The following is a 14,797-nucleotide window of genomic DNA, read 5'->3' as shown; positions in this document are numbered from 1 at the left end:
GATATCTTAGTGTATCTCTGTCTTAAGAGTGTTCGATCCAAGATAATTATTATGACTATTATATTATGATGCCCCTTTCAAATCCTCTACACCACAGACTTTGTTTCTCTTTCCACTCCAACCTCTCTACCCAACCAGTTCATTCCATCTACACTGCCCTTTACACAGCCTAAGAAAAAGAATCAAACTCCTGCTCAGTGCAAGATCTTGTCGTTAACGGTCTCCAATCAGGCAATTAGGAGAATGCATCTCTAATAGGCCTTCAGTAATTAACCACTGACATCTTTATTTTGGGTAATAGAAGACCAGGATAAAAGTAATTGTATCCCTTTCTGGATTAGTTGGAATCCTGGCTCCAATAAGCCAATTAAACAGCAAACATGAGGAGAGGCTGAGGCACATTACAATGACTTAATGGGATGCATATGTCCTTTTCGACAGCAGTATTTGATTAAGGCACTCTTGTTAATTTGCCATTCAAGATCTGCTACTACCACTTGCAACTCTGAGCCACTTAGACAGAATCACAACAATTACAACGAGTCAACAACAAAACTGCTGAAGCCCATCTAAAAGTACATTAGTAGTGATAAAGGCTGATGGTAATCAAATGGAACTGTCAAAATGGATTTCAGAGGCACATTTCCCTCAACTCTGCTGGATTTTAGTGCTCAGTTAAATTTTCAGTTCAACAACATTTGGCCAACAATTTATCTCCATTTAGAGTTCACAAATGCCTTTAAGTTCATAAGTGAGGCACATCCATTCCAGTAAACCTCACTGAAATTATGAACAATAATCTTTGAAACCATTTCTGTCACTTGGGCAAGAACACGCATACTTTGAGAGTTATGAGTGGTGTTGAATCAGACCATGAAGCCATGCGGCTAGTGAAAATAAACTAAATTACTGGCATCAGCCTCGTGCTGGACTTCCACCAACATCTCCCCGACTTGGTCTCTCTAAAATGAGAGGCTTGTGTGCAGAAGAAAAGAGAGGAACTTTATCGCATTACAAAGAAATAAATATAACTTGTATTGCTGTATAAGAAGTATGCTGGCAGTGCTCTGAAACCTTTGCCAAACATATTAGAGCAGCTTGTGACTGCATTTCCCCAGAGTGTGTTGCATTTAGCCCGAGCTGCTGCCCTCACTTGCTGCACTATTCCCTGAAGCTCGCTGCAAAGGCCTCGGTGCCAGCTTTCAACTAAACATCTGCTCCCTTCCACAGAAAAAAGGAGCAAAGCGAGGGAGAGGCATCAGGCAGGTCACCTTAGCACTGGTTCACTTCACAACTATCTATTTGTGAATTCACATGAAGATTGTGAACTGATCAAAATGACATGGGGTCTGACAGCTAACCCACCACAAAGGAATGCAACTGTTCCAGCATCAGAGGGCTGTCCAGGTCCACAAACAAACTAACCTCAGCTAAAACCAGATGGATTGCTAAATAGTGACGGAGCCTGAATGGATCAAACCACAAACTCAGTTTTTGAAACAGAGCTGATCTCTGTTAAACAAAGCAAGAATTTTTTTTTTTCAGCATTTCTTGAACAAACTTCTATTTGCTCATGAAAAAATGTGACTAATGGTTCTGAGACAGAAACAGAAAGAGTTATTTGCTGTATCACTGTACGACTTCATTGTCACATCAGGTGCTTAATGATCAGAATCATAAAACAGTGTATGTTCTGCAGTAATCTTTAGGTGCAGTTAAAGGTTAAATTACTGCTGAATCTGTCTTGTGAAAAATCTAGCAGCCAGCAAAACAGAAGCTTCACTCTTTGATGATAGAATATTATCAGATACACAGAGTTCTTTCTCAGCTCTCTGTTGATAAGAATGGAGACTGATGTAATCAGTCAATGGAGGGATTGGCAGATGTTTTAGCAAAAGCAGTTCTAGACTGCCAAAAAATCTCATTTTATTAAAAAAAAAGGCATAATGTTGAAAGTAATGTCAACCTGCTGTCAATTCTTCCGTACGACTATTCCAAGCACATGTGGAAGTATAAATAACATTAATGCCCACATCCACATCTCAAATATTTCTGAACTATATGATATATCCAACTTTATAACATGTGTGACAACCCTCTGGGCAGGCTTATCCCTGAAGGAGTTAAATGGATGGAATCAGGCGTATGTGGGGATTTAATTTACCTGGTGTGGTTCCACTACAGCAGTCAGCCAGTTTCTCGCTCTTCACTGGCTGCGTTTTAGTTTGACTTTGACTCAGTTTGCACTTAGGTTATTTCCTGGTAACTTCCCTACAATAAGCGTATTTTCAGTTGCAGCTTATGTGTGGTCTCCTCTTTATCCAGCCTTGAGCTAAATTGTGACATACGGAAATGTTTTAAAGCAAAGGAAACATGGAAACACCACATCATCCTGTGATATAAACAATCAAAAATCCTATCCATGGAGGGGTTTATCTTGTTTGTTTCTCTTTCATCCATTTGACATAACTCCAGCCTTATTCTCATTAAAATGTTCACTTTAACAACCATGTACTCATTTGGCTGCTGGTTCTTACCTTTCTTCAGCTGGATGTTGAACCTGCGGCCTTTGCTCTTCAGGTAGGAGCTGGTGGACATGTTTGTGCTTATCCTGCGCTGCAGGGAGGGGGACGGGGCTGACGAGGTCCTGGAGACCAAGTTGTGGGGTAAAGTGGCAAAGCGTCGACTTGGTTCTGGGGTGCTTCCTGACAGAGGACCCTGATGGCTACAGGAAGAAAAAGACAGATTTCAAGGTTTGCTTTGTTTTGCACCTACTGAAAAAGACGGAAAAGCAGAAATTCATCAATTTCCAGCCTGCAATTTCAGAATTTTATGGATGTTTAAATTACACAGTAGTAGATGAGCATGTAACCAGTAATGATGTGCATCAGTTTCGACAACAACCTGAATACAACACCATAACACAATGCATTTATAAACAAGCATCGGGACAAAAACTTTTGGCTGTTGGTTGATGAGCTGGGCATGCACACTATCAGCCAAAAGTTTTGACACACCTTCTCATTCAATGGTTTTTCTTTATTTTCTACATTGTAGATTAATATTGAAGACATCAAAACTATAAAAGAATACATATGGAATTGTGTTGTAAACAAATAAGGGTTAATCTTCAGTATTAATCTACAATGTAGAAAATAATACAAATAAATAAAAAACACTAAATGAGAAGGTGTGTCCAAACTTTTGACTGGCAGTGTACATGTCAAGTCAATAATTCACCGATTGTCAAACTTCTTGTGATGTTCTGCTTGATATTTTGTAGAACTCCTGATACAACGGATTCAACCATTCTATGTCTGCCTCTTGCCAAAGTAAAACGTTTTTAAAATCTGCATATTAAATCACACATATCCACAGTAACCATGACAATGTCAGACTGTACAGCTATAAAGTATGATGTACAGTAATGATGCCTCATCATAAAATGATCATCTCTGCACAGTGTGTACTTTGACAGACTAAATGTGGCATACAGAAAATTATTTAATTTATAGAAATGAAATTATGATCATAAACCTGTAAACACAAACCTATTTAAAAACACCCACATGTTTAGCTTTCTGGAATCAAGCCAAAGATATTAAAGAAATTAATAGTTACCACAGGCAGACATAATGGGCTTTAAAAAGACGATCAGTGAAGCCACTGTCAGGTAGAAATTTCTATAAAGCTGCTCTCTTGCCTTTTATTGTGTGGCTTTAAAAAAATGATTGATTCACAGTGAACATATTAAGAGAATGTCACTGACTAAAACAGAGTTGGTACACACACAAATAGAGACTGTAGCAGTGATACAAAATACAAAAATATTTTTTTTTCTCTAATCAGAAGGGCAATTTTCATTTTAATGCATAAAGGAAGCCCCGCAGATGTCATACTATCATTTTGGTGGTACATTTCATCTGTCTTTCCATATCTATGTAGGCTATTTGAACATCCCTTGCATCAAAATGTTCATAAATACAAAAAAAAAATTCCAACAAAAACACAGGAGATGAAACCCACTTGTGGTTGAAGCTGGATTGTGGTCCAGATCTGGACATCGCTCCTCCCACCAGACTTGACCTGTCCCCTGGCTGCTGAGAGTCCTGGCTAAAGCGGACCCTGTTGGACTGGGGTGGGCTGCTGATCTCATTCCGCACAGACAGTACCTCGTATTGCCTTTTCAGGGCTGCAGGGACCACATGGAAGAGGATGACAGAGGAACGCATCGCCTGCCTGAAAATGTTCTGAGCTCTGGAGGTCATACAGCAGAGAGAGAGAGAGAGCAGGAAGGTCACACAGACAGAAATGAATTAGCTTTAACATGATAAGAGATACATGTACAATGATGTACTATCATAGCTTGGCTGATGTAGACGGATAAGGAAAGCAGTGATGTACTGTATGCTGAAAGGCGATATAGAGAGTTGAGGTTAGCATGGCTAATCGCAGGGCTACTCCCTGTAGTGGACAGAAATTGCATTATCTATAATTACCACCATCAAAACCGGTAAGAGATAAGGATGGTGAATGGTGCATCAGTGATGAAATACTATATATATTTTGTGTTCCAAGTTTATGCCAATGAAAGCTACTGTATGTGGAGTCTCTACACTATAGTGTAGTACGCTGTGTGTTTGTGTGAGTCTGTGTGTGGTTAGAGATGAATGGACATGAGCTGACTCAACAATCAGAACAGAGATGATGAATCATGCACCAGGGAAGCTTTCCAGACAATGAGGTCCCAACTAAGCAGACACACACTTCATTCCTTACACACAAAATAAGAAGAAAAGGACAAAACACACACTAAGTCTCATGTGAGTTTGGGGCGAAAATAAGCCAAGACAAGAGCTCAACATCGTTCCCAGACACGAGAATTGTTTAGTCTGCTTTGCCAGCGGCACTTAGCATATAGATAGGCTGGCCAGGAGTGAGCCACACTGCAGCATAAGGGGCTAGAGGAGCAGTGGATGTCTGGATTCCAACAATCCCATGTTGTTTTTCCAGACCCCATTACCACGCCAGCAATACCATGCTGATTCTGTCCAAATGACAGCCACTAAGCTGCTTCCGCCACAACAGACAGCACTTCATTCGAGCGGTGTCACAAAGGCGAGGCGCATATGCCGTACCAAGCCACTTCTGCAGGATTTGGTCTCTCCCGTCTTTATTCTTATGGTAATTTACAAAAATCACACACATATACACTCTGAGGGATGATGGCTGGTTGAGAAAGTATGTGTGTACATGTGCACACGTTTTTTTTTAGGCAAATGTTCCCTCATGCACATATATAGTGCCATCACTCCAGTAATCAGCCTCCACACGAGCCTGATTGAATAATAAATTACCCCCATCAATGCATCATTACATTCAGCTAGATTAGGCGCCTCAAAATATTTACCCATGCAAAACAATTCAAGGAGATTAGACTATCACTTTAAATTGTCACTCTCTGTGGCACACAATCAAAAGAGAGGGATAAGGGAGTGATGAGAGCGTGAGGAGGGGTAGACGGGGAGGAAAGTTTAGCTCCTTCACCTCATTTTTATGCAAAATCACAAGCATCATATGCATCTGGATGCCGGTGAGGAGGGTGCGTTTGGCAGGGGAGGGTAAGTGCGGAACGCTACAAAACATCACTCCCTTGTGGATTTGGTTTGTAAGCCTCTTTCACAGTAGAAAAGGCTTGGAAGGAAACTGCAGTGTTTACTAATGACAAAAGCATCGTTTTGAAAAGAAATAAAAAAATGGATCTTAAAACCTTAGTGGCTTTGTACACAGTGTGATGAGCACATTAGCATAACGTGGTAAGGTAACAGTTTAAGTTTTTATGAGATGATGGAGACCTAGCCAAAGTTAGTTATAAAATGTTAGGAATGTCTTGCTTAAAAAAACATATTTTGACAGTGACAGAGCTATTAAGGCATGATTCAGTTTCTGACTCTACTTTTGAATGCAGGTGGGTTCCAAACTTTCTGGAAGTTATCCAGCATGGTGGCTGTAAGCCCACTGCTTTTAGATGACTATGTCCAGCTCAATATGACTGCAGGCTGGGCCTTCGTTAGCAGGAATCTGGGCTATTTCTTCCTGTGGAGGAACGGATGATACGGAAGAGAGCCAGGCAGACCACCTCGTACACTGCCTCCAGAATCCAGCCTGGAGGAGAAGCAATCTATTTCTCAGCCTGGCACATACACAGGTGTAGATAAGAGTTTATAACTCAGTGTCACTGCATGTGTATGTCAGCGCATGTGTAAGAATGTGTGAGAGTCCACACATTCAGGCTGGCTTTGGGTAAATGGGGGGTAAAGTCCCAGGCTTATATCTTCTTTCCACTTGAGGAAATGAAGGGGAGCGATGAATCGATAGAAATGAATCGAGAGAAGAGTGTAGGCAGTCTTGGATCAGAAAGCAGAGCGGCGGTGAAGGACTGCAGGTCACTGAGACCTATTACAGGAAGGCCAACAAGTCTGTAATATTTCAGTTTTATTGTGCAGCTGTGTGGGTGTCACGTCGCCCTGCAGTTTGGATTCAGCTTATCAACAGCAACACTATTTACTGTCACTGCACTTAATGTCCAACTCAGTGCTTTCAGTGTGAACTGTATCACACTGTAGACAGCACGTCAGGATCACACTATATGCGTCCTACTTTTGGAGGTGGTGACGAGAAATTAAAATCAGCATGGTATTCAGTGAACGTGACAAAAGGAGAAGAAAAGTTACTGGAAGTAGAAAATGAAACAGAAATGGAAAGAAAACCACTGATGGCATGCAGAATGATACTGCTTGTAAAAGAATATGTTATAACCTTGAATAGAAGGCCACATTAAAGCTTACTGTTCAAAGCGCAGGTTGCGAATGTCTCCCTGATTAATTCTGACTATGCAGTCATTCTCCTGGAAGAGACGCTCCTGCTCGGCTTTGCCCCCACGCTCCAAACGCTTCACTAGCAAGCCCTGAGTCCTGCAAATGATTATACAACAGGTTACAGATGAAACATGAGTTAGAGAATAATTCTACCACATATATCAAGAGAGTGAACAGCAGGGTGCAGGTTGAAAGCCTTTGCTTCCGTCCTTACATTCTGAAAGGTCGTGACAGACTAGAGAAATTTAGTGGGAAAAGAAGCAAGTATTACAGAAAAGCAGGGCAACTGGCATGATCAAAAAAATGAAGTAGTTTCTCAGAATATACATTACATGTGATAAATTTCTACTTTTGAATCAACAATGAAATAAAATGTGTTACTTCTCCAACAGATTTCAGGGAAACTAAGTAAGTTTTCAAAGTTAGTCTATATTGTAATATGTTCTGATGTCAACAAAAGTTAACTTTTCAGCCTTTAAGCTTGGATAAAGACCTGCATCTTACTGCCGCCTGGAGAAGCACTGCATCACAAACTTGATTTTAAGCCTCTGTCCGTCCTTCTGTCCACCATTCTACATTTCTTTCTGTGGGCAGGTCTGACAGAATGATGGGGCACGTTTGTCTGAAATAATCCAGACCAACAGCAAAGAGATCATCTTATGGCTTCTGGGTATCGCTACAGATTCCTTTGCTGGAGCTTAAGATGAGAACTGGCTGCGCTGTAATAAATACCCTCGGAGTTCCACAGTGGTGCCATCTCAGCAATCCCTTCAAAAAAAGGCAACCTTTACCTTCACACACCCCACTCCCCCCTCTAAATAAATACATCAGTGAGCTCTTTGGGGCTTTCGTTAGGCCCTGAGGATAACCACATGCAAAGAGATCTGATGTGTGCTCACACAGCAGAGCTACAAACTCCAGTGTAAGGTGCCAGATGCCTGAGGTGGCAGGTAGATTGACTCAGTTTAAATGTTCGATGTCCTTGCATAAACTGACAAAAGTTTGGAGGCCTAATGTGGAGAAATTAAACATAATGATGAAATAAATCAGTGAAAACTACTAAGAAGCCAAAGTGAGATGTAGTAGATAGGGTGAATTACACTGTAAGCAGCATCTTGTCGGTGGCAAGGACACAAGCTGCATGATTCTCGGTTACATCCCGTCTCTTCACTGGAGACATAAACAACAGCACATTTAAATTGTGACCCTGTTTACCGCAGACGTCAAGGGCAGACTTGTAGAGCTTTTTAGCATTTCAGCCAAACAGAGCCACTCTCAGAACATTGCTGTAATTGGCTACATAATGTGTAGGTCCACGCTCACACCCCAGACTCATCTCAGCTCCTCAATGGGGGTAAATGGCTGAGCATTAAGTTGAAATTAAAGAACACAAAAGGCCCTTCCCTCTTTCTCGGTGTCTGAGCTTGTGTTGCCAGGTCAGCTTAAGTGTGTGGAGCAGAGAGTAATTGCGTGCAGTGCGGTGGCAGACATGATTATGCTTTATCTCCATAAGTGTTGGCAGCTTGAAAACAAAGTATTGCACATGGAGATTACAGCATGGACACACTCTAATGACTTCTGATCTGGCAGGAGAATACAGACAGTAGATAAAGGAGTTTTGGTTGATCCCTGATCAGTATTCAAAGCAGCAGCAGGGAGGATTGGGGATAAAGCAGCATCTCTTAGAGATTTGAGGAAGATGATGATTTTGTAAAAGCACTATTATTGTGTTGACTGTAATGCACAGCCACCCTCTCAATTCCCTCCTGTCTCACTGATGGGCTTTTTTTGTAGATACTTGTCAGTTCCTTGCAGAGGGGAGCTAAAGTAAAATCTAAATGGCATTCTCATGGGCTGCAAGTCAGTGAATTCATTAGGTGCCAGATACACTATAAGCACAGAGAGTTTCCAGTTAAAAGATTCTCTGCAGACTCTGGAGAAAAACACAAGGCTTGCTAAGTTTCCCAGAGAACAAGACTCATTGTTTTGCTGCACAGTTTGGCCTTACTCCATCTTGTGGCTGGGTAGCAGTGTTGAAAACTGATTTGAAGGAGGCCACCTGCTCTCATCTACTGCCTTTAATCAAATAATAATCCAATCAGGATCCATTTATGCATGGCAATTATGTCCGCTGTTTGTTTACAATTGAAACTGGTCATGGAATGAGAAGTTCATTAAGCAAAGAATGCATCTGGAAGGAGGGTGTGTGTTTGTGTGTGCGGACGTAGAGTATATGTACATTTGCAAACAGGCTCTCATGGTATATTGTGCTGTTTCATGTGAAAAGAGAGCTTGAGTCTGTGTGAGCGTATACTTCTAGATAGGGCCATACTCCTCATAAACCTCAAAAATATTTAAAATTATTTAAATAACAGATTTAAATCCTTTTCAGGTAAGGATCTGTGAATTTTGGTGTGTCTAAGAGAGAAACAGTGGCTGCTGGAGTGACAGTGTGTCTAATCTCTCTACTATAGTCTTCCTCTCCTGTTTGAATCTAACTTGATGTCAGTGCAGTGGAGCAGAATGTGGGCAGCCAGTGCTGGAGTGACTGCAGTTCCTTGTTGGCTGTCTGGTTTTGCTGGCTGTCTGACCCCTCTGGCCCCGGTCTAGACACTAATGACAGCCCGCTGAGCCTAATGTCTCCTGTCCTAGCTCACAGGAAAGAGCTGGACCAGGCCATTAACATCCTCCCACTGACCAGACACTAAGTCTTATCATGGCTGAAGTTAATTGAAGGCTCTGATAGCTATTAGTAGCGACCTTAGCTGATGTAAAAGAAATTTACTGGCCATGCAGCATTAGTGCTCTGCCTTACACAGTGTTGTCTGTTTTTGTGGGAATGCAGGAGAGTGTAAGGATAATGTCTAATAAACTACTGGATTTGACCTTTATTCAAGAAAAACTGCTCATTCGTTTTAGTAATGCTTCACTTTGTTTGGCGTAACTCACCATGAATCAATATTTTCCTCCTCTTAGTCATGGTAACGCTAAGTGTCACAGCTTCCCAGGGAGTTAACACGAGGTCAAAGCTAAATATAGTTTCCTGACACTTGCTTATAAACAGCAATGAGATTAGTGTCTCAGGCAGGCCTGTTCAATGACAGCCATCCCCTCTCCCTCAAATGTCATCCCATTTCATCTTCTCACTCAGTCTTTTCACCTCATCCCCTTTTCCTCCTGTTTCCAGTGCTGAGTAGTCACAATCACCTTGGTGGCGTGCCAGTCCCTTGCTGTGCAGCAGGGATCTGTGTTATACACAAGCTTTTAGTTTGATTACGTCTGGCCACTTCATCTGTCCTTTATTTTTTCTGCAATAACCATAAACCGGGATGCATTTCTTCTCTTGTCCCCTGTCATCGACACTCCTTCTCAGTTAAAAAAAAAAAAAAAAAAATGTAAAAGGAAGCAGTCTGAATAACTTTCAAGACAAAGCGGGCGCAGTTGCGACTGAAAACATAGACTAGAATTTAAAAAGCATTAGAAGACTTAGAGAAAACTGTGCAGTCAAGAGCAATGCTACTTTGATCTGTTCTCCTTGCCACTGGGGGCTTCCAAGCTATGGGATATGAGCAGTGCTGAGTATGGGCGTGGTGTTTCAACAGTGAGACTCACAACAATAAAAAGATGACCGTAAAAATCAGAGTCACTGAAAAAGACAGCCGCAAGCAACACATAAAAACAAAGGAAAAACTGAGAAAGTGAGAAAAAAATGATGCATAAAAAGGAGGGTAAAAAAAACAACATTCCCAAGACACAAAGATCCAAAAACTACCTGACACATATCTAATAGTGAAACTAACTAGCTATTGTTGTTCACTAAGCTACACTGAATCTCAGATTGTCTTTTTTCATTTACCTGATGTCCTGCGAACTGAAAGGCACTACGTGGATCCCCAGGGGCCCTCCTTCATTGGACACCTCAACCGGCTTGAGCATGCCTCTGCAGGACGTTGATGGATGAGACCAGGAAGAAGAGAATAAAGGGGAGGCAGGGGGGAGACACGCATGAATAAAAAATAACAGGAGTGACAAGAAAATGTAGAAATGCAGAATATCAAAGACAACACAGTCTAACATGACAAGAGGTCGATAGGATGGACGGGATGGGGGATGGCAGGGCTTTATTGGCGGAGGCTGCATTCTGTTGCCTACACAAAGTCATCCATTACAAAGTCTGGCTGGTGGACCTCAGAGTCGATTAGGGATCCAAATGGAGTCTCCAATTAAGTGATTAAGATCAGACTGTTGTGCTAAAAGAGAACAAATTAATTGAATACGTGTACGGGAAGGGAGGAGGAGGAGGAGAAGGTTGATTTGTGAAGATAAAGACGTGAAGACAAATGAACATAAGCAGCCATCAATGCAGATGTGTGTGATGATGTTCATGGAAGAAGACCTGGGCCTTGATGTTTGTATTTTTGTCATATTATCTTATTTAAGGATTGGTATTCTGGCAATTCTAAACATCTCTAGTGTTATTTGGAATACAAAAAAAAGAAAAAAAAAAAAACGCATCCCCTAATCCCCTACATCAAATGGTTAGTTGCCATGGAGATAGTTAAGTTATATATTAACTAAAAATGTACAAATAGGTTTAATGAGATCTGTGTGGCTACATACTAGAATAATGAAGAGACAGAATTACTTTATTTGGTTTGGGTGGGGATTTTGTTGGTACTCACTCTAGGTGTAGCACAGGTGAATGTTCCACTGAGGAGTCAGCCCTTCCTACTGGCTCTATTCGTTCAATTCTCCTTTCTTGTTTCCTTTGCTCTTCTTCCTCCTCCTCCTACAAACAAGGGAAGAAAAAGACAGGATAAATCATTAAAAGACTGTCCCAGCAATGTAAAAACTGACATGCTCTGTCATTATTTCTGTTTTGCTGTTGCTAGCATCTCACCCTGTGCTGCCTATAACTCTCTCTTCTGGCTTTTAATCCAATTACCTGCAGGAAAAGAAAGAGCCTCTGCTCTAAATCAAAGACTTTGAGCGCAGGACACACTGAGGCCCTGATGCAGCTGTGGAAGCATCCCGCTCCAGCCAAAAAATTTTCAGTGACAAAGAGGCCATGATTGATTGTTCCTGTTCAATCAATTAGGTCTGACCTGGGGCGTGGCACAGCTGCCAGGTCTTTGAGGTGATGGGATTGAGGTTTGGAGTGAGGTAAAGTGTGCACCTGTTGTCATCTGTTTCTCTCACTCTCTTCATTTCATTTACTCATCTTCCTTCAAGGCCATTAGGCAGCAAAGTCGGGAGGCAGTTGCTTTTACAGGCAGGCCAGACATCTGAAGACTTAACTGGGCTCTAAGAAGAGACAGCAGCTTCATGCTCTCCTTCATAGGGGATACAATCTTAATTTGAGCTTTTTTTTATAGGGATGGTACAGATTCAGCAGAGCACTTACATGCAGTGATGACATTGTACATTTAGAGTAGAGGAGGGAAGACATATTTAATAAGAAAAGATTAATTTTCAACCAATCATCAACTGTTGAAGGTTAGTTACAGTAAAAAGCTCATAACAAGCAGGGCACTCGCTGTTTCTTCATACTATTTCAGTTTCTGCTTCTCGTCCTGTTAGTAACTGCTGATGCTTGCCTCTGTGTGTGTGTGTGTGTGTTTGCGTGCGTGCGTGCGTGTGTGTGTGTGAGCTTGACAGCATCCAGACAGTGCATCGCCTTCTTGGGAGGGTCTGTTGAAACGCTTTGTTAGCCACTGCTATTTCCCCGCCCTCACCTCTCACCTTCCTCTTTCTCTCTCTGTTACTAAAATGTCAAGCACATCCAAATAGGTCTTGTGTCGCTCTGGTTTCTTTATGGTAATGGATTCAACCCTTTCAGGGACCAGGATATCTTTGGCAACATTCAAGGGTGGTGCAGAGAGATGCTTTCTCCTATTTATTTATTAGAGTGTGGGGGTAAGGAGGGATGAGGGGCATGGAAATTTTATCAGCAGTCTACCTTATAAGACCTCGTCTCACCCTACCTGTCTATTCCCCCTCTCCAACCGTCCGGTATGAAAATGAGTCAGTCAACCATTCACCCCAGCCTCTAATTACGTGTCAGCTGAGGTCCCTGGCGTCTCGCGGGGACTGTTATTCAAAAAGCTTTTTATGAAAACCCCCTAGGTGGGTGGCTAGATGTTTTTTACATATACTGCTATATGCTCTGCACAAAGGACCTGGCCACATGTGAAACTCCATTAATAAAGATGGGAAAGCACAGAGTGGAGAAGGCGGATGAAACTGAGGGAGAAGAACAAATATTGGTATGTGCTGTAACTCAAGATTGACAGGAACGAAGGTTAAAAAGGCAAACGATAGATTGATTTAGAAGAAGAGTTTTCATACGCAGTGAACAAATGAAGGTGGTGCTCAACAATTTTGTGATATTAGACAACATGATCAGAGACGGAAGCAGTTTAGCAGTATATCATCACTGGCACCGACATGTAATTAACTCCAGTAACAGTTGCTCCCCCGGTAATTAGACTGATCCTATAGGTTACATGTGGTTTTGTCATCTTTCCTTTCAGCATATTTCTGCACTGAGGTAAGAAAAAAAAATCTAGAGAAATGTGATGGAATAAAGCACAAATACTGAAAAAGGGAAGGCAGTCTGTCTGTGATTATTTCTGTTACAGCTCCAAGGGGAAGGGATTCTTCACCTGCACCAGGCCAAAATCACAGTGCAATTGGGTGCAGTGTGTGAATGTGGCAGTAAGAATTACCATAAAATGGCACAAGTAGATATCAGAGCAGCAGCAGAGCAAGGTGATATGTCTATTCAGGTGTGAAAAACCAAGACAGAGTGTAAAAATTACACTAAAGAAAAAAGGGAACCTGGTGAACATTTTTTTTTTTTTTTTAAAGAGTGAGCATACTAGAGTGAGTTGGTAATGTCATGCAGAAACAGTGAGACAAAAGAAGTTGTGAACAAAGAGAAAACGTGACAATAAAAGTTAATATCTCATGTTTGTTTAAACAAGCAAAAATTGAAAGGCGACCTTTCAATCTATTTCAAAAACTTTCTTGAAAAATGTTTTCTTTCATACAAGTGCAGTCAGCTGATTCATGCCGTGACTTTCCTTTCAAGGACGTGTGAATTACTTAAGATATAGACTCAGAATCGTTTCACTCCTTCACCAGGATTTGCAATGTTTTATGGAAAATGTGCTAATGTGTCACTCCTTTCAACTGAAACATGCTGTCATGTTGTTTAGCTGAAACAAATAACACACTGGTCTTACACTAGCGCAGTTGTTACTGACAGTGTTTCTCAGTATCAAGAGCAAATTATGCAGTAAACGTTCGAGATACCAGTCAGTTTGTGTCTTGAACAGACATATGATTGACTCTGTTTTCATGAGACAGTGCTTTAGTGGGCACTGGGTCGGCAGAGCGAAACTGTAGATATTCAGCCAACAAGGGCACAGCCTTGGCATTATCTCTCTGAACTCTTGGCAAAGCCCATTTTTGATCAGACTAACAAATATCACTTCTAAGACAGAATGTGACAAATAATGACTGGTTATGGTTGACATTGCAGTGAAATTCTTAAGGACAACTACTGATATCCCAACAGGGAGGGTGTTGCGTCAGTGTTGCAGAGACTAGAGTCTCCTTGTGGACCAGGGGCAAAAGAAGAACCTATCTCGCTCACTGTCAACCCCCTGTACTGTCTGTTCTTGTGTCTGTGGCAAAGCTGAGCACTGAGTGACAGCAGGGGAGGTACACAGACTAAATATACATCCACAATTTCCACCCCTTCATGCCCTCTCTCTGCTCTCTTTCTTTGTCTCTCCATCACTCTAAATCTATCCTTTTCCCCTTCCCTAAAAACCATCCATTTCTTCCTCCCCTGAGTGCTTTTAGCACCCTGTTGATCTCTTGGTAACCAGCAGAGTGGGGATGCAACAAGG

At 41.6% G+C, this 14,797-nt stretch overlaps 1 protein-coding gene across 2 annotated transcripts in view; it reads right to left on the bottom strand.

Moving 5' to 3' along the window:
• pard3aa (par-3 family cell polarity regulator alpha, a) overlaps positions 1-14,797 on the bottom strand; it is a 392,129-nt gene that overhangs the window by 185,800 nt on the left and 191,532 nt on the right. For both annotated transcript variants that reach the window (XM_055007067.1, XM_023262624.3), the window contains exons 6-10: positions 11,561-11,667; positions 10,735-10,818; positions 6,849-6,974; positions 4,027-4,257; positions 2,538-2,725 (exon numbers count right to left, since the gene is read on the bottom strand). In XM_055007067.1, coding sequence (XP_054863042.1) covers positions 2,538-2,725; positions 4,027-4,257; positions 6,849-6,974; positions 10,735-10,818; positions 11,561-11,667 — 736 coding nt within the window. The remainder of the gene's footprint in view (positions 1-2,537; positions 2,726-4,026; positions 4,258-6,848; positions 6,975-10,734; positions 10,819-11,560; positions 11,668-14,797) is intronic.

Source organism: Amphiprion ocellaris, chromosome 22, assembly GCF_022539595.1.
Source record: "Amphiprion ocellaris isolate individual 3 ecotype Okinawa chromosome 22, ASM2253959v1, whole genome shotgun sequence".
Lineage (NCBI taxonomy): Eukaryota > Metazoa > Chordata > Actinopteri > Pomacentridae > Amphiprion > Amphiprion ocellaris.
The sequence above is the reverse complement of the archived record's forward strand: the minus strand, read 5'-3'. Positions and strand labels throughout refer to the sequence as shown.